Source organism: Lepidochelys kempii, chromosome 14 (genome assembly GCF_965140285.1).
Source record: "Lepidochelys kempii isolate rLepKem1 chromosome 14, rLepKem1.hap1, whole genome shotgun sequence".
Lineage (NCBI taxonomy): Eukaryota > Metazoa > Chordata > Testudines > Cheloniidae > Lepidochelys > Lepidochelys kempii.
Window position 1 is genome coordinate 49,821,485 of NC_136393.1, and position 17,699 is coordinate 49,839,183.

Below are 17,699 nucleotides of genomic sequence, written 5' to 3' on the forward strand. Positions count from 1 at the left end.
CCTGAGTCCCTCACACTCACAGCCACGCCGCCAGCAGGGAATTCCCCACAGGAGGAGACCCTCACAGGGTTTGAGGGAGAGCAGAAGAAAATTATGGGCATGAAAGTCCATGTGAACCCCAACAAAACCCCACTAGTCCTCTCTACGGCAGGGAATAATCTACTAGGGCATGGTCTGACCCTCAGGAAATGCCTTCTCTGTGGCCTCCTGGGTATAACTATATCACGTCCCTGTGTGTTATTTCCCTGTCCTCTCCGGAGTGATTGCAACGCCTCCCTGTGGAGCGTGACCAGCTGGGGGTAATTAACGCAGCGTCTGGTCCCTCTTCCTAACTGAGCACGAAGAGAAACGCTCGCCCAGCTCAGCATCATGTGGGCAGTGGAACTGGTCTGAGCGACCAACCTGACCATATTTCTTCATGTGAAAAATTGTCTGTTGTCAGACTTTATTGAAAAAAATGTGTTTGGGTAAAAACTTTTACTTTTCTCCCTCACTTCCCTCTTCTCTTCAGTCCCCTTGTCGTAGTCCAGAACCTTACAATCATTTCTGAAAGTTTGCTATGAAAAAAAAAAGATATTTTCCTGAAAATTTGATATTTTGTTCTGGAACATCATTTCCCCTCAATGAAAATGTGTCATTTTATCCCTGAAAATGGGGACACTTCCCTCCCCCACCCACCCTACCCCCAAAAAAAACACAATATTTTTTTCATGAAAATCTTTTCTCCCCTATACATTGGAATTTTGTTCCCCCTGCAAATATTATTTGTTTAAAATGATGAGTGGGGGAAGAAGGGAAAAGAGAGAAATAAGAAGGAGGAACTAAATAAAAATCACTGAGGAAAATCAATCAACAATGTAGAGAAGTAATTGAAACACCGGGAGGAATTAATGTCTGATTTTTTCCCTTTGGTATTTATCATTTTTGTGGGATTTTTCTCCCGCCCGCACTTTTCTCCCCTCCGCACCTATCAGCTCCCCATCGTCCCTGACCTGGGGAAGGGGACTCACTCCCCTTCTGATACCCCCCAAATACATCCCGGAACCTTCCAACGCGGCTCCTGTTTCCCACCCGGACCCCATGAGGAACTATGGGCAAGTCCTTCGTTTAGGTTAGAGGGGTTGATGCCACTTCCGGTTTGTTTCTGCCCTTGAAATCCACCTCCACTGTCTCCCCCGCCTTTTGGAGCGTTAATCCCATTTTCACCCCACCCCCACACCACCCCCACTTTAAATCCTGCGGGACCCACCACACCCCGGAACCCTCCCCCTCGTGTTTCCCACCCGGACCATCGAGAGCGTGGCACCCAACTGTGGGCAAGTCGTCTATGGCTATAGACCTGACGCCATATCCGGTCCACTTCCGCCCTGCCTTGGGCCCACTTCCTCTACTGCCTTCCGTCACCGCCAACCTGCTTTTAACCCCTGCAGATCCCAGAACCAAACACACCCGGAACCTTCCCTTTCGGCCTCCTGTTTCCAACCCGGACCCTCTCGGTCTTTGCACCTGGACTGTGGGCAAACGCCCCATTGTGGCAGGCGGCGTGACGCCGTTTCCGCTTCACTTCCGCCCCTCGTTTGCCTCCCCTTCCGGTTTCCCAGTCTCCACCCTCCCCCCTTGGTTGCCAGGTTAACGACTAATCGACCCATCGATTCCGGGTCCCCGCTTCCCCCCAGGCGAGTCGGCCCCCCCAGTGGACGAACCCCCTCTCCCTCCACATTGGCAGGTATGAGGTCACTTCCGTCCTACTTCCGCCCTTCCTCTGCCCCACTTCCGGTCCTGGCGTTTTCCCCTTCCCCCCGTGGTGCCGAACTCAACAAGCGATTAACATGCCCCCAGCCAGCGGCTCCGGGTGGGTAGCGCCGCCCCGGGGGGGGCCTGGGGTGTGAGGACGGGGTGGGGGGCTGGGAAGGAAGAGGCGCAGTGCCCGGGGACTCTGGGGGGATCTAGTGGGGCAGGGATGGGCAAGGGGGACACGGGGGTCCTCAGAAGGGATTTTGGGGGGCAGGGGGGATCTGGGGGTCGGCAGGGGGTCAGCAAGAGGGGTTGTGTGGGGCAGGGGTGGGCAGGAGGGATGCTGGGTGGTTCTGGGGCAGCGGGTGGGCATGGGGGATACGGAGGATGTGGGGGTCAGCAGGGGGATTCTGTGGGGCAGGGATGGGCAAGGAGAACTTGGGGGCCCTCAGAAGGGATTTTGGGGGCAGGAGGGCTCTCGGGGTTGGCAGGGGGATCTGGGAGCAGGGGGTGGGCAAGGGGAACATGGAGATCGGGGGGCAGGGATGGGCAAGGGGGACATGGGCGGCCTACGGGGTGGCAGGGGGTGGGCAGGAAGGATGATGGGGGAGTCTTGGGTCAGCAAGGGGGATGTGGGGTGATCAGGGAGATGAGCAGCAACTGGCGTCTCTAACCCCATCTCCCGCTCCAACGCACAGGCCCATCCCCATGGCCTCGCGTCACCAGCGCCGCCTCTGGCGTTACGTGGAGTCTGGCCGGCACCGCCGGCTGCGCTCGCTCCTCACCCGCCACCGGGAGGTGTTGGACCTGGACCAGCCAGGGCGGCACAAGGGCCGTCCCCCCCTGCACCATGCCTGCGCCCACCGAGACCCCATTGCTGCCCAGATCCTCCTGGGCCACGGAGCCAACCCCGCCCTCCAGGACCGGCAAGGAGACACGGCCCTGCACCACGCCGCCCGGCAGGCCGCCCGCAAGGGCAAGAGCGGTGAGCACCGGCCCTTTAGATCCCGGCCGGGGGGGAAGGGATTTGAACCCAGGCCTCACCTCTGGGCTGCAGTGCTTCGAGGATACCACTGGTGGGGGAGGCAATGGGAGCCAGGGATAGAACCCAGGAGTCCTGGCTTCTAGCACCACCCACCTCTCCCCCGGTCTAACCACTAGACCCCACTCCCCTCCCAGAGCCGGGAAGAGAACCCAGGAGTCCTGGCTCCCAGCACCCCCCTGCTCTAACCCACTAGACCCCACTCCCCTCCCGGAGCTGGGGAGAGACCCCAGGAGTCCTGGCTCTCAGCCCCCCTGCTCTAACCCACTAGACCCCACTCTTCTTTCAGATGCAACCTGTAGTGCAGGTCACTGGCCACTAGGGGGTGCCACTGAGTTCACAACCCCAGGAAAGCGGGAGAGACCTGGACATGGAATGGAAAACCCAGGAACAGGAGTCTGGGGGGCATAGACCACGATGGGGGCTGGGGACCCAGGCGTCCAGGATGGCATTTGCTCCCTCCAGGGGGCACCACTAACCTCTCCCTTTCTCCCTCTCCAGTGTACAAAGTCCTCTTTGCCAGCCTGCAGAGCCACTCCCCTTGGGCCATGGGGATCCGGAACCGGGCTGGGGAGACGCCCAGGGACCTTCTGGGGCCCGTGAAGGAGGAGCAGGTACCGATCTGGTCCACCAGGGGGCGCTGTGCTGGAAGGAGCCGGGTTGGGGCTCGGTAGGAGGCGCTCTCCCCTGTCCGTGCCCAGTGCCCTAGGGCAGTGCTCGGGGTCTGCGCTGCAGGGAGCGGGGTGGGGGGGGCTCAGTAGGGGGTTGTTACCAGATTTGCTCATTACTTTGGGGTAGGCTCATTTATTAGGGTTAGTCTTTTGGGGGGGCGGGGGGGGGTCTGTACTTCTATCCGTGAACTACTTGTGTTCACACGGAGTTTTACTTCTCCCTGCTGCAAGTTTCCTCCCAAGGGCGCTACCCTGCAGGACCGGGGCTCCCCAGGGCTGGGCTCCTCCAGCCCCAGAATCAGACGAACACACACACAGTAACAGAGCGCGTCTGGAGGGGCCGGGTTAATCAGCACTCCCAAGCTGACCCCTTAGGTGCTCCTGGCCTCGGCAGGCTGGGTCAAGCAGCACCTCCAAGCTGCCACCCTCACATGCCCCGGGTTCAGCACGTCCCTGTCCCCACTTCACGTTACACTTCTTCTGGTCGTAACCCACTGGATGAACAAACCCCTCAGGAGTTTTGGGCGCTGCAGGGAGGTACGAGGAGCGTTGCTGCAGAGCAAATGGGGAAGCCGAAAAACACCCACGAGGGGGGGATAGAGAGAGGTAATACCCATAGAGGAGCCAAACAAACAAAACAGTTACTGTATTAAATCTAACTTAAATTATAAATTATAAAAGTCAAGTTTAGAAAACTACAACTGATCCCACAAGTCAGGGTCAGAAGCCTATACCTAGAGAGAGAGAGCTGGGTTCTCACCACTCCATGACGCTTGAATCTATCGGGGGTCCCCGTTGGCCTTGGTAGCTGAGGGTCCGGAGGGCTGGAATCAGGCAGAGCCCCCCGCACGATCACTCAGGAGAAGATGAAGTCCCGGTGGAACGGATGCAGCTTTTGGATCCAGGCATCAGAGCACTTCCTTGAGCGTGGGTTGGGGTTTCTGTAGGGAAAGAACCATGGTTCAAGGGAGACGCTAGATTTGTTGATGTGTAAACAAGGGAGGATCCCAAAGGTGTTTTGTTCAGGCTAGACCATGGGAGCTGATCATTCCTGGCTGTGGGCCGTGTTCCTTGGAGGGAATCCACCGTGCGATTTGGGAGCGTCACTGTTTTGGATACCAGTAAGGGATTCATGACTAGAATTGGTTTGATAACGACTGAGCTGGGTGTGTGCAGGCGTGGGTTCATTAACATCTGGAGCAGAGATCCCCCATCATGCACTGCTTCCCTGCTTTTCTGGTCCCAGAGTTCAGTGTGGTTCTTTCCTCCGAGTCCCTGTTCTCCAATCTGTATGCTAATGGCGATGCCTCCCTGTCCCATCTTCGATGCAAATGAGGCCAAGGGAGTTTCCTTAATCCTGTCACTCTTGTCCCAGGGGTTTAGGTGTGTCTCCCTCGGCCTTTTTATTGCGTTTTGTAAGTCTGTCTTCTGATCGGCTTTGGTTCAAGTAGAGGCTGAGGTGGGGGGGGTCTTTTCGTGAGTCAGACAGGCTGGATATTGCGCCCTGGTTCCCCAAGAACACAGAGCTGACAGGAGAGATTAATAAGCCTGGAGCTTTTCACCTTGGAAAAGAGACAACTAAGGGGGGATATGACAGAGGTCTATAAAATCATGACTGATGTGGAGAAAGTAGATAAGGAAATGTTATTTACTCCTTCTCATAACACAAGAACTGGGGGTCACCCAATGCAATTAATAGGCAGCAGGTTTAAAACAAACAACAGGAAGTATTTCTTCACACAATATACAGTCAACCTGTGGAACTCCTTGCCAGAGGATGTTGTGAAGGTCAAGGCTATAACAGGGTTCAAAAGAGAACTAGATAAATTTGTGGAGGATATGTGCCTCAATGGCTATTAGCCAGGATGAGCAGGGATGGTGTCCCTAGCCTCTGTTTGCCAGATGCCGGGAATGGGCGGCAGGGGATGGATCACTTGATGATTCTGAGGATGGAGTGGAGATCAAGGATAATCTAGGCATGGCCCAATATCTAAACAAATACTTTGCCTCAGTCTTTAATAAGACTAAAGAGGATCTTAGGGATAATGGTAGCATGACAAATAGGAATGAGGATATGGAGGTAGATATTACCATGTCTGAGGTAGAAGTGAAACTCAAACAGCTTAGTGGGACTAAATCGGGGTGCCCAAATAATCTTCATCCAAGAATATTAAAGGAATTGGCACATGAAATAGCAAGCCCATTAGCAAGAATTTTTAATCAATCTGTCAACTCAGGGGTTGTACCGTATGACTGGAGAATTGCAAACATAGTTCCTATTTTTAAGAAAGGGGAAGAAAAGTGATCTGGGTAACTATAGGCCTGTTAGTTTGACATCTGTAGTATGCAAGGCCCCCTCCTGGACAGGGTAAGCCCGTAATCAGTCCATCAGTCCAAAGCTGGGTAATGATTTCGCACCAGCCTGTGATCCGAAGTAGAGATCCCCCAAAACTGCGATCAAAATCCACACGGGTTTAGAGAAAACCGTAAAACAAGTTTATTAGCTGCAGAACGATCGATTTTAAGTGAGTTCAAGAGGAAAGGCATCGACGTCAGAACGGGTTACAAGGGAAATCAAAAGGCTGACATCACTCTGTTCGCCAGAAGCTGGGAACGGGGCCACAGGGGGTGGGTCACTTGGTGATTCCCTGTTCTGTGCATTCCCTCTGGGGCACCTGGCACTGGCCCCTGTTGGAAGACAGGACACTGGGCTCGATGGGCCTTTGGTCTGACCCAGTCTGGCCGTTCTTATTCAGGGGTGTGTTAACCGGAGTGTCGTGTGTAATTCACGGGAGGTAAATGTCCGGCTCTGCTTGGCATGGGTGAGGCCCCACCTGGGGTCCTGGGTCCAGTTCTGGGAGCCATGCTCTAGGAAAGAGGGGGACAAATTGGCGAGAGGCCGGAGAAGAGCAACAAAAATGAGTGAAGGGTTAGACGCCCTGACCTAGGGGGAAAGGTTAGAAAACGGGGCACGTTTAGTCTGGAGAAAAGAAGAGTGATGGGGGAACCTGAGAACAGTCTACAAATACGTTCAGGGCTGGTGTAAAGGGACCGGGGATCGATGGTTCCCCACGTTCGCTGAAGGCCGGACACGACGTAACGGGCTTAATCCGGACCAAAGGCACTTTTGTTTAGATACCAGGAAAATCTTCCTAACTCTAAGGGGAATTGAGCTCTGGAATCGGCGTCCACAGACAGGTCGCGGGATCCCCGTCCCGGGAGGCTTAAGACCAGGTTGGCCAAACCCCTGTCAGGGCTGGTCTAGGTTGGCTGGGCCCTGCCTCAGCGCGGGGGCCAGGTGTGACGGCGACGTCCCAGCCCGTGCTGGTTCTCTGATGCCCGATGACTCTCCGCAGCAGCCCCCGGAGGAATCTGAGGAGAGCGGCGGGGAGCGGGACAGGGACTGGGAATGGCGCCAGAAGCTCCTCGGGGAATGCCAAGATGAATACCAGGAGATCTGGCGCTACGAAGGTAGGGACCCTGCATGGCCCCCTAGACGGGACAGGCCCCATTCCCAGCCCCTCTGAGCCAGCCAGTCCCCGCCCTGGGGCCGGGTGGGAGTCGGCGCCCCCTAGAGGCGACAGGCCCCGCCCCATTCCCCGCCCCCCTGAGCCAGCCAGTCCCTGCCCCAGGGCCGGGTGGGAGTCGGCGCCCCCTAGAGGCGACAGGCCCCGCCCCATTCCCCGCCCCCCTGAGCCAGCCAGTCCCTGCCCTGGGGCCAGGTGGGAGTCGGCGCCCCCTAGAGGGGACAGGCCCCTGCCCCATTCCCCGCCCCCTGAGCCAGCCAGTCCCTGCCCCAGGGCCGGGTGGGAGTCGGCGCCCCCTAGAGGGGACAGGCCCCTGCCCCATTCCCCGCCCCCCTGAGCCAGCCAGTCCCTGCCCTGGGGCCGGGTGGGAGTCGGCGCCCCCTAGAGGGGACAGGCCCCTGCCCCATTCCCCGCCCCCCTGAGCCAGCCAGTCCCTGCCCTGGGGCCGGGTGGGAGTCGGCGCCCCCTAGAGGCGACAGGCCCCGCCCCATTCCCCGCCCCCCTGAGCCAGCCAGTCCCTGCCCTGGGGCCGGGTGGGAGTCGGCGCCCCCTAGAGGGGACAGGCCCCTGCCCCATTCCCCGCCCCCCTGAGCCAGCCAGTCCCTGCCCCGGGGCCGGGTGGGAGTCGGCGCCCCCTAGAGGCGACAGGCCCCTGCCCCATTCCCCGCCCCCTGAGCCAGCCAGTCCCTGCCCCAGGGCCGGGTGGGAGTCGGCGCCCCCTAGAGGGGACAGGCCCCTGCCCCATTCCCCGCCCCCCTGAGCCAGCCAGTCCCTGCCCCGGGGCCGGGTGGGAGTCGGCGCCCCCTAGAGGGGACAGGCCCCTGCCCCATTCCCCGCCCCCTGAGCCAGCCAGTCCCTGCCCCGGGGCCGGGTGGGAGTCGGCGCCCCCTAGAGGGGACAGGCCCCTGCCCCGTTCCCCGCCCCCCTGAGCCAGGCAGTGTCAGATCAGCCCTGGTGCCCCCTACAGGGGAAATTCTCACCTAACACCACCCTCCTCGTCTCTCCCCCCATCCCCAGAGGATTTCTGCACGGCCCACCCGGACCCAGAACCCTACGAGGAGTGGGCAGAGCGCATAGCACGGGAATACAGGCGGAAAGACCGCCAGTGGGCGGGGCCTGGCCCCCAGAGGGCGGGGCCTGGCCCCCAGAGGGCGGGGCCTGGCCCTCAGGTCCCCGACAACGGAGCTGCGCAGCCCCCCCGCCACACCTCCCAGCGCCCCCTGGAGGAGGAGTCTCGTCTCTACCGGGAACGCGCCCGCACCAAGGAGGAGGAGCTGCGGGAAGCCAAGCGGCAGCGTTACCAGGAGGGCTGCGCCCGCGTCTTCGCCCCCGATGCCACCCGCCCCCTGTGCTACGGGGACGTCCCGTGGCCCTGCCCCAGGGGCTCCGTGGCGGAGATGGCCGCTGTCGCCATGCAAGGCACGGATCCCTCGGACGTGGGCGCCTACCGCCGCCGGCTCCGGCGCCAGCAGGCCCTGTGGCACCCGGATAAATTCGCCCAGCGCTGCGGGGGGCGACTGGCGGAACCGGACCGGAGCCGGATCCTGGCCACGGTCACGGCGCTGTCCCAGGAGCTCAACAGCCTGGCCGAGGCGGCCAAATAACACGAACACGCACCCACGCAGTGCAGCTGTGTCAATAAAGGTTCGGTTCTTGTACAGAGCCCGGACTCCTGGGTTCTCTCCCCGGCTCTGGGAGGGGAGTGGGGGCTGGTGGTTAGAGCAGGGGAGGCTGGGAGCCAGGACTCCTGGGTTCTCTCCCCGGCTCTGGGAGGGGAGTGGGAGCTGGTGGTTAGAGCAGGGGAGGCTGGGAGCCAGGACTCCTGGGTTCTCTCCCCGGCTCTGGAAGGGGAGGGGGATCTGTTGGTTAGAGCGGGGGGCCTGGGAGCCAGGACTCCTGGGTTCTCTCCCCGGCTCTGGGAGGGGAGTGGGGGCTGGTGGTTAGAGCAAGGGAGGCTGGGAGCCAGGACTCCTGGGTTCTCTCCCCGGCTCTGGGAGGGGGGGGGGCTGGTGGTTAGAGCAGAGGGGGGCTGGGAGCCAGGACGCCTGGGTTCTCTCCCCAGCTGCGGGAGGGGGGTTACAGGAGCGGGGGCTGCCTAGTCCCCTAACTTCACCCCACCCTGCGCCACAATTCCTTGCCCCACGCACTGAACATCCCCTTCCCCTGCCCCCGCAAGCGGCCTCCTGCTCCGGAAGCGCCTCCCTGCTCCTCTTGCTCAATGTCTCTTCTCAGAGTTTGGTAACTAGGAGCCGCTGGGCCTGCGGCCAGAGCCGGGCCCCAGTTCCCAGGCGGGTGACGAAGGGAGCAGCCCTCAGCAAACCCACAGAGCCGGGGGGGCGGGGGGGGAGCCCAGGGCTGGGCTAGCAGGGGCTGCGGGTCGGGAGTGAGGGGCACCGGCAGGGCTGGGCCGGCAGGGGGCTGCGGGTCAGGAGTGAGGGGCACCGAGCCCCCATCCCCTCAGAACCCCGCACTGAGACTGTCCCCATGCGAGTGTCTCTGGGGAGCGGCCCGACCTGGGCGGTTGCTCCCGGGCTCAACCCCGACTCCCAGCCCTGCCCGGCTGGCACCAGACGACCCTGCCCGTCCCTCCTCCTTGTCCTCTCTTCCCGTCTGTCTGCCGTTCTCTCATCCCCCCACCCTTCCTCGGCCGTCCATCCCTTCGGTCTCTCCTCCTTTGCCTCGTTCTGTCTCTCCTTCCCTCGTCTCTTCATCCTCCTTCAGTTCCTCGGGTTTTCCCTCACTCCCTCCTTCAGTTTTCTTCATCCGATTTCTTTCCTTCGCGCATTCGCTCGTTCTTTTCTTTTCTCACTGACTCATTCCTTCCTTCTTTCCTTTCCTTTCCTCCTTTCCCGCCTTCATCCTCTGGTTCCTTTTTTCTTTCCCGCCTTTTTCCATCCCTCTTTCTTTTTTCATGCAGCCCTTCGTTCCCTCCCGTGTGCCCCGCTCGTTCATTTATTCCTTCATTCGCTCTTTGTCCCTTTCTTCTCTCATCCTTTCATGCCCTCGTTCTGATGTTTGTTCTTTCCTCCCCTTGTTCCTTAACTCATGGTTTTCTTTCTCAGTTTGTTTCTTTCTATCCTTTTTCTCTATCCCTTTTTATTTGCACCCATTTTATTTCTCAAAAAGAAAAGGAGGACTTGTGGCACCTTAGAGACTAACCAATTTATTAGAGCATAAGCTTTTTGGATTTATGCAGGAAATAGCCCAGCTTAATTGTCATGCACATTGTGTAAAGAGTTATCACTTTGGATGGGCTATCACCAGCAGGAGAGTGAATTTGTGTGGGGGGGTGGAGGGTGAGAAAACCTGGATTTGTGCTGGAAATCACTTTAGATAAGCTATTACCAGCAGGACAGTGGGGTGGGAATAGGTATTGTTTCATATTCTCTGTGTATATATAAAGCCTGCTGCAGTTTCCACGATATGCATCTGAAGAAGTGAGCTGTAGCTCACGAAAGCTTATGCTCTAATAAATTGGTTAGTCTCTAAGGTGCCACAAGTCCTCCTTTTCTTTTTGCGAATACAGACTAACACGGCTGTTACTCTGAAACCTGTCATTTTATTTCTATTTCTATCCATTTTTTCTTTCTCTCTCTATCCATTTGTCTTTGGGATTTTTCTTTCTTTCCTCCATTTTTATCAGTTTTCTCTTTCTATCCTTTAATTTCCCTCTTGCTTCCTTGCTTCTATCCATTTTCTTTCCTTTTCCCTTTTCTTTTCTTCATTCTTTCTTCTTCTGTCTTTGTTTGTTTTCTTTCTCTCTTTGCCCCACCCCGTCTCTCCTCCACACACCCCCGTCACACCCCTCGCTCCCCGTCAGGATGACCCAAGAGGAAGGCTCTGGCGTCGTTCTGCTCACATCACAGCTGGGTTGGGACAGGGTGACTCACGGGCAGGAATTCCCGCCCGGGGCCGGTGCCGTATAAACCCCGAACCCGTCCTGCCCCGAGCAGATGTCTCCCGTCGCCAGCGCCCAGCCGCCCATCCCAGGGGGGACCATGGTGAAGTTCGGGGCAGGCCTCAGGCCTGTGGATCCTGCCCGGGGCTCCGGCTTGCTCTGCTCGGCGTGTGGCTTCCTGCTCATCCGGCCCCAGCAGACGGAGTGCGGCCATCGGTACTGCACGGCCTGCGTCCGGCGACTGCTGGGGTGAGCGCCGGGGGGCTGCGGGTCGGGGGTGAGGGGCACCGGCAGGGTGGGGATAGCAGGGGGCTGCGGGTCGGGGGTGAGGAGCACCAGGAGGGTGGGCGGGCAGGGGGCTGCGGGTCGGGAGTGAGGGGCACCGGCAGGTCTCGGGGGGCCCAGGGCTGGGCTAGCAGGGGGCTGCGGGTCGGGAGTGAGGGGCACTGGGGGGTGCAGGGTGGGGGGTCAGGGGCTGCGGGTCGGGAGTGAGGGGCACCGGGAGGGGGTCTGTCTCTGACATGTTTGTAAACAGCCGGGCCCCGTCTAACCCGTGTCCCCGCCGTGGGGGGGGGGGGGGGGCTGCGCTGAACTCTGACGACGGGATTTGTCTCCTCACAGGGACACAGACAAGGTGACCTGCTGCGTCTGTAGCAAGAGACTGAGCCCCAACCAGGTGAGTGTCACCAGGAAAACGCTGGGGGCTGTGGGTCAGGAGTGAGGGGCACCGGCAGGGCTGGGGGGGGGCAGGGGGCTGTGGGTCAGGAGTGAGGGGCACTGGCAGGGCTGGGGGGGGCAGGGGGCTGCGGGTTGGGAGTGAGGGGCACCGGCAGGGCTGGGGGGGGACAGGGGGCTGCGGGTCGGGAGTGAGGGGCACCGGCAGGGCTGGGGGGGCAGGGGGCTGCGGGTCGGGAGTGAGGGGCACCGGCAGAGCGGGCGGATTCACTGATTCTTTTCTCTCCTTCCTCAGTTTCACAAGGACCGAGCGGCCGAGAAAGACGCTCTCAGCACGGCCGTGACCTGCCCCAGAGCCAGCTGCAGCTGGATGGGGACCCTGGCGTCCTACCTGGTGAGAACCCGGGACACAGACACACCCCAGCCCCAGATGGGAGCCGGCGCCCCCTAGAGGGGACAGGCCCCTGCCCCATTCCCTGCCCCCCTGAGCCAGCCAGTCCCCGCCCTGGGGCCGGGTGGGAGCCGGCGCCCCCTAGAGGGGACAGGCCCCTGCCCCATTCCCCGCCCCCCTGAGCCAGTCCCTGCCCTGGGGCCGGGTGGGAGCCGGCGCCCCCTAGAGGCGACAGGCCCCGCCCCGTTCCCCGCCCCCCTGAGCCAGCCAATCCCTGCCCTGGGGCCGGGTGGGAGCCGGCGCCCCCTAGAGGGGACAGGCCCCGCCCCGTTCCCCGCCCCCCTGAGCCAGCCAGGCCCACGTCTGCTCTGGGACTGTATTGATGGTGCAGTTGTGCCCCCTGGTGGCCGTCCCTGGGAATGGCAAGCTGGAGCTCTTAAAGGGCCAGTTCCCCTTTTTAATCTCACTGCTTGTCTCTCTCCGCAGGGCGCCCATCGATGTGGCCAGGCCCCATCTCCCATCACCACCCCCTAGATTCTCCCTCTTCCCATGGCACCCCCCACTGCTGCTCCCTCCAGACTCCATCCCCTCTGACCCCCACGGCCCCACCCCCACGGCCCTCGCTGCAGTCCCCTTAACCCCCCCCCATTTTCCCTCTACCCCCTGATCCCCCGCCTCTCCCCTCCCCCAGGCCAGCGTCGTCCCGCTACGCTGCCCCCTCCCCACACCCCCCATCCTCTAACCCTCTCCTCTCTCCCGCTGCAGGAGCACCTCTGCCCCCCAGCGGTGAGTCCCGGCCCAGAGGAGAAGTCAGCTCCGAAGGACCTGGAGGTCCACGTGATGACAGGTGTCCCCTGGGGGGGCAGGAACTCCCAGATGGTGAGTCACAAGGCAGCCACCAGATGTGCAGGGGAAAGGAGGAGGCCTGGTGGCCAGATGTGGAGAGGGGAGGAGCATGTAGGCTGATGTTTGGGGGGGGGCAGCCAGATGTGCAAGGGGGAAGGGGAGATGTCAGCTTGTGGCCAGATGTTTGGGGAGCTAGCCAGACGGGCAGGCTGGGGGGCTGAGGGGAAGCAGGGTGCGGCCAGATGTGCAGGGGGGCAGGGGAGCCCAGCCAGATGTACAGGGCGGTAGCCAGATGGGAGCTGACCCCTCTCCCATCCTCCCCCAGGACGCCCCGCCCCTGGATCTCCAGCGGAGGATAGAGCAGCTGGAGGTTATGGTGACCTCCCTGCGCCGGGAGCTCCGGAGCCAGGCCGGTGCCATGCAAGCTCTCCAGCGCCGGGGCCTCCAGGACCAGCCGTCCCCGGGGGTCTCCGCCGAGCCATCTGGCTGCTCCCACGGGGCTCGGGGAGCCGCAGCTACGTCCCTGGCGCTGGCCAGCGCCGACGGGACCCTGGTGTGGAAGCTGCAAGGGTTCTCCAAGCTGCTGGGGGACGCCAAGGCCGGGAGGAGAACGTCCATCTATTCCTCGGTCTTCGCCACCCACCCCTTCGGCTACCGGCTCTGCCTCCGGCTCTACCCGGACGGGGATGGGGCCGGCCAGGGGACTCACCTGTCACTGTTCATGGCCTTGGCCAAGGGGCCCTACGACGATCTCCTGCCTTGGCCTTTCCTCCGCAAGGTCACCTTCTACCTCCTGGATCCCTGGCAGAAGAGGCCGGCCCTGAGGGAGACTTTCGCCCCTGACCCCTGCAGCACGTCCTTCCAGCAGCCCCAGGGCCAGCTCAACGTGGCTAGCGGGAGCCCCCTCTTTGCCCCCCACGGACAGCTCCAAAACTACCTCAAAGACGACACCCTCTACGTCAAGGTGGTGGTGGACACGTCCGGGACGGGGGGGTGAGCTTTGGGGGCGAGGGGTTCCTCTCCCTCCATACCCTCCTGCCTCTTCCTATTCCTCCCTCAGCGCCCCCTAAAGCCCTGCCCCCCGGTGCTGCCCCCTACTACCCTCCAGCTCTCCCGCCGAAGCCTTAGAAACATCCTGCCTTGCGCGTTAGCGGCCCGGAAACCTTCCAGCCACCAAAGGCGACTGCAGCAGGAGGTGCCCTTGCGGCTTAGTACGCTCAGCGCTTATTAGGCTTTGAAAGCTAAGCAGGGCTGGGCTTGTTCTGATCCCAGCTGGGCGACCTCCCCCCTGAGATCCCGGTGCTCAGCAGGGACTAGGCTGGGTGGGGGGAGATGTGGGAGCTAAGCAGGGGGCTGGTCTGTTCGAGTCATCGGAGGGGAGACCCTCACTGCGAAGCAGGGCCGGAGGAGAGGATAATCTGCTCGGTTATTGTGCTTCTCTGATAATTTATGATCATTTATTACCCTTACGAACGATCCGTGCTGCGGGAAGGCGGCGTTTGCGGCTTTATCGAAGCACTGACTTGTCTATTTATGTATTTATGGGCCGGCTGCTGGTGCCCCTGGGCAGGGCCGTTCCAGCGGGAAGGGGGAGTCCGGGGCGGGGACACTCCACCGGGGGCAGCTCCGCTGTTCTGCGGTGAGACCCCCCCACCCCGTTCCTGGAGCCGAGACGGGGGCTCTGGGCGCGCGGCCCTCGTGGGGCTCCGTGCAAGATGGGATGTAACGCGCACTTCTTGTGTGGGTGAGCGCGTGTCTGAGCACAATTCCTACGGCCCCTAACGCAGCCGCTGGCCCAGGACCCGTCCTGCCCCCTCGCCCCGTATTGATCGCCAGCGCCTGGTTTATTTATGGTGCGACATTGTAATAAAAATCTCTCTGCGTCACTCGTGTTACTGCCCTTGTCACGCTGCCCGGCTCAGCGCCCCCTGCTGGGCTCCCCCTGCTGCCCCTACCCCCGACCCCTCCTGCCTCCCGCCTCCTGCAGCCCAGCGCCCGGCACTGCCCCCCGCTGCCCCGGCCCCTAGCACCCCCTGGGGCAATGGGGCCGGGGGCACACGCTCCTGGCTGCGCTCTGCAGGCGCATGCGGGGGGTGTCAGTTGCGGTTCTGCGGAACGGCCACGCGGTGGCAGCAGAGACCAATATTTCCAGGCCGGCCCTTAACACGGCTCAACCTCTGCTTTTAACGGGACCAGGGGAGGAGGCGGGAGACCAGGGTAGATGGGCCCAGGGGCTGACCTGGGGTGGGAGGGAGGAGGCGGGAGAACAGGGTAGATGGGCCCAGGGGTTGACCCAGGTGGGAGGGAGGAGGCGGGAGACCAGGGTAGAGGGGCCCGTGGGTCTGACCTGGGGTGGGAGGGAGGAGGCGGGAGACCAGGGTAGAGGGGCCCGTGGGTCTGACCTGGGGTGGGAGGGAGGAGGCGGGAGACCAGGGTAGAGGGGCCCTGGGTCTGACCCGGGTGGGAGGGAGGAGGCGGGAGACCAGGGTAGATGGGCCCGTGGGTCTGACATGGGGTGGGAGGGAGGAGGCGGGAGAACAGGGTAGATGGGCCCAGGGGTTGACCCAGGTGGGAGGGAGGAGGCGGGAGACCAGGGTAGAGGGGCCCGTGGGTCTGACCTGGGGTGGGAGGGAGGAGGCGGGAGACCAGGGTAGAGGGGCCCTGGGTCTGACCCGGGTGGGAGGGAGGAGGCGGGAGACCAGGGTAGAGGGGCCCTGGGTCTGACCCAGGGTGGGAGGGAAGAGGCGAGAGACCAGGGTAGAGGGGCCCTGGGTCTGACCCGGGGTGGGAGGGAGGAGGCGGGAGACCAGAGTAGATGGGCCCATGGGTCTGACCCGGGGTGGGAGGGAGGAGGCTGGAGACCAGGGTAGATGGGCCCAGGGTCTGACCCAGGGTGGGAGGGAAGAGGTGAGAGACCAGGGTAGATGGGCCCATGGGTCTGACCCGGGGTGGGAGGGAGGAGGCTGGAGACCAGGGTAGATGGGCCCAGGGTCTGACCCAGGGTGGGAGGGAAGAGGTGAGAGACCAGGGTAGATGGGCCCAGGGTCTGACCCAGGGTGGGAGGGAAGAGGTGAGAGACCAGGGTAGATGGGCCCAGGGTCTGACCCCGGTGGAAGGGAGGAGGTGGGAGACCAGGGTAGATGAGTCGAGGGGCTGACCTGAGTGGGAGGGAGGAGGCGGGATACTAGGGTAGATGGGCCCAGGGTCTGACCTGGGGTGGGAAGGAGGAGGCAGGATACCAGGGTAGATGGGCCCGTGTGTCTGACCCAGGGTTGGAGGGAGGAGGCGGGACACCAGGGTAGATGGGCCCAGGGGCTGACCCAGGGTGGGAGGAAAGAGCTGGGAGACCAGGGTAAATGGGTCTGTGGGTCTGACCCAGGTGGGAGGGAGGAGGCGGGATACCAGGCTAGATGGGCCCAAGGTCTGACCCAGGTGGGAGGGAGGAGGCAGGAGACCAGGGTAGATGGGCCCAGGGTCTGACCCAGGTTGGGAGGGAAGAGGTGAGAGACCAGGGTAGGTGGGTCCAGGGGCTGACCTGGGGTGGGAGGGAGGAGGCGGGATACTAGGGTAGATGGGCCCAGGGGTTGACCCAGGTGGGAGGGAAGAGGCGGGAGACCAGGGTAGATGGGCCCAGGGGTTGACCCAGGTGGGAGGGAGGAGGCGGGAGACCAGGGTAGATGGGCCCGTGGGTCTGACCCGGGGTGGGAGGGAAGAGGCGGGAGACCAGGGTAGATGGGCCCAGAGTCTGACCCGGGGTGGGAGGGAGGAGGCGGGAGACCAGGGTAAATGGGCCTGTGGGTCTGACCCAGGTGGGAGGGAGGAGCAGGAGATGAGGGTAGATGGGCCCAGGGTCTGACCCAAGGTGGGAGGGAGGAGGCGGGATACCAGGGTAGATGGGCCCAGGGGCTGACCTGAGTGAGAGGGAGGAGGCAGGATACCAGGGTAGATGGGCCCGTGTGTCTGACCCAGGGTTGGAGGGAGGAGGCGGGACACCAGGGTAGATGGGCCCAGGGTCTGACCCAGGGTGGGAGGGAGGAGGCGGGAGGCCAGGGTTGATGGGCCCAGGGTCTGACCCGGGGGAGGTCAGAGTTGGTGGATCTGAGATCCCGTCCTGTCCCTGGAGGCTGGAGGCTGTTTTGCATAGACACAAAGTGAAACGCCTGCTTCTATTTTTGATCTTACTGGGGGCCTGGGGCCTTTCACCCCAAACCGCATCCTCACCGAGGGCTTTCCCGATTTCTCTCACGACCCGGCTCGTGAGTCATCCCCTGCCAACGTCTTCAACCGTTCCAGAGCTGGCCTGGGGGTGGGGAGCCCAGGGCCGGGCTGGCAGGGGGCTGCGGGTCGGGAGTGAGGGGCACCGGCAGGGCTGGGGGGGCCCAGGGCCGGGCTGGCAGGGGGCTGCGGGTCGGGAGTGAGGGGCACCGGCAGGGCTGGGGGGAGCCCAGGGCCGGGCTGGCAGGGGGCTGCGGGTCGGGAGTGAGGGGCACCGGCAGGGCTGGGCTGGCAGGGGGCTGCGGGTCGGGAGTGAGGGGCACCGGCAGGGCTGGGGGGGCCCAGGGCCGGGCTGGCAGGGGGCTGCGGGTCGGGAGTGAGGGGCACCGGCAGGGCTGGGGGGGCCCAGGGCCGGGCTGGCAGGGGGCTGCGGGTCGGGAGTGAGGGGCACCGGCAGGGCTGGGGGGGCCCAGGGCCGGGCTGGCAGGGGGCTGCGGGTCGGGAGTGAGGGGCACCGGCAGGGCTGGGGGGGCCCAGGGCCGGGCTGGCAGGGGGCTGCGGGTCGGGAGTGAGGGGCACCGGCAGGGCTGGGGGAGCCCAGGGCCGGGCTGGCAGGGGGCTGCGGGTCGGGAGTGAGGGGCACCGGCAGGGCTGGGGGGAGCCCAGGGCCGGGCTGGCAGGGGGCTGCGGGTCGGGAGTG

At 62.5% G+C, this 17,699-nt stretch overlaps 2 protein-coding genes across 3 annotated transcripts; both read left to right on the forward strand.

Moving 5' to 3' along the window:
• The first annotated feature begins 1,641 nt into the window (after window positions 1–1,641).
• On the forward strand, window positions 1,642–8,636 carry NFKBIL1 (NFKB inhibitor like 1). Of its 2 annotated transcripts, none has more exons than XM_078848697.1 (5): window positions 1,642–1,726; window positions 2,433–2,719; window positions 3,278–3,390; window positions 6,804–6,918; window positions 7,992–8,636. In XM_078848697.1, the coding sequence occupies exons 2-5, from the start codon at window positions 2,443–2,445 to the stop codon at window positions 8,576–8,578; spliced, it is 1,092 nt and encodes a 363-aa protein (XP_078704823.1). In that variant the 5' UTR covers window positions 1,642–1,726; window positions 2,433–2,442; the 3' UTR covers window positions 8,579–8,636. The 2 variants fall into 2 exon arrangements, with proteins under 2 accessions (XP_078704823.1, XP_078704822.1); XM_078848696.1 differs by lacking the exon at window positions 1,642–1,726 and adding an exon at window positions 1,788–1,852.
• A 2,159-nt stretch (window positions 8,637–10,795) lies between these two features.
• On the forward strand, window positions 10,796–14,726 carry LOC144929302 (TNF receptor-associated factor 2-like). Its single transcript, XM_078848450.1, has 5 exons — window positions 10,796–11,121; window positions 11,494–11,548; window positions 11,843–11,941; window positions 12,704–12,817; window positions 13,110–14,726. Exons 1-5 carry the CDS (start codon window positions 10,928–10,930, stop codon window positions 13,779–13,781), a joined length of 1,134 nt encoding a protein of 377 aa, XP_078704576.1. The 5' UTR covers window positions 10,796–10,927; the 3' UTR covers window positions 13,782–14,726.
• Window positions 14,727–17,699: the final 2,973 nt, after the last annotated feature.

Bases quoted from the DNA above. Each gene is read 5' to 3' on its own strand.
- NFKBIL1 (XM_078848696.1), top strand. From the start codon at position 1,830: ATGCCCCCAGCCAGCGGCTCCGG. The intron at 1,853-2,432 runs GTGGGTAGCGCC...TCCAACGCACAG, and splicing joins CCCCCAGCCAGCGGCTCCGG to GCCCATCCCCATGGCCTCGC. The intron at 3,391-6,803 runs GTACCGATCTGG...GACTCTCCGCAG, and splicing joins GGCCCGTGAAGGAGGAGCAG to CAGCCCCCGGAGGAATCTGA.
- LOC144929302 (XM_078848450.1), top strand. From the start codon at position 10,928: ATGTCTCCCGTCGCCAGCGCCCAGCCGCCCATCCCAGGGGGGACCATG. The intron at 11,122-11,493 runs GTGAGCGCCGGG...GTCTCCTCACAG, and splicing joins TGCGTCCGGCGACTGCTGGG to GGACACAGACAAGGTGACCT. The intron at 11,549-11,842 runs GTGAGTGTCACC...CTCCTTCCTCAG, and splicing joins AGAGACTGAGCCCCAACCAG to TTTCACAAGGACCGAGCGGC.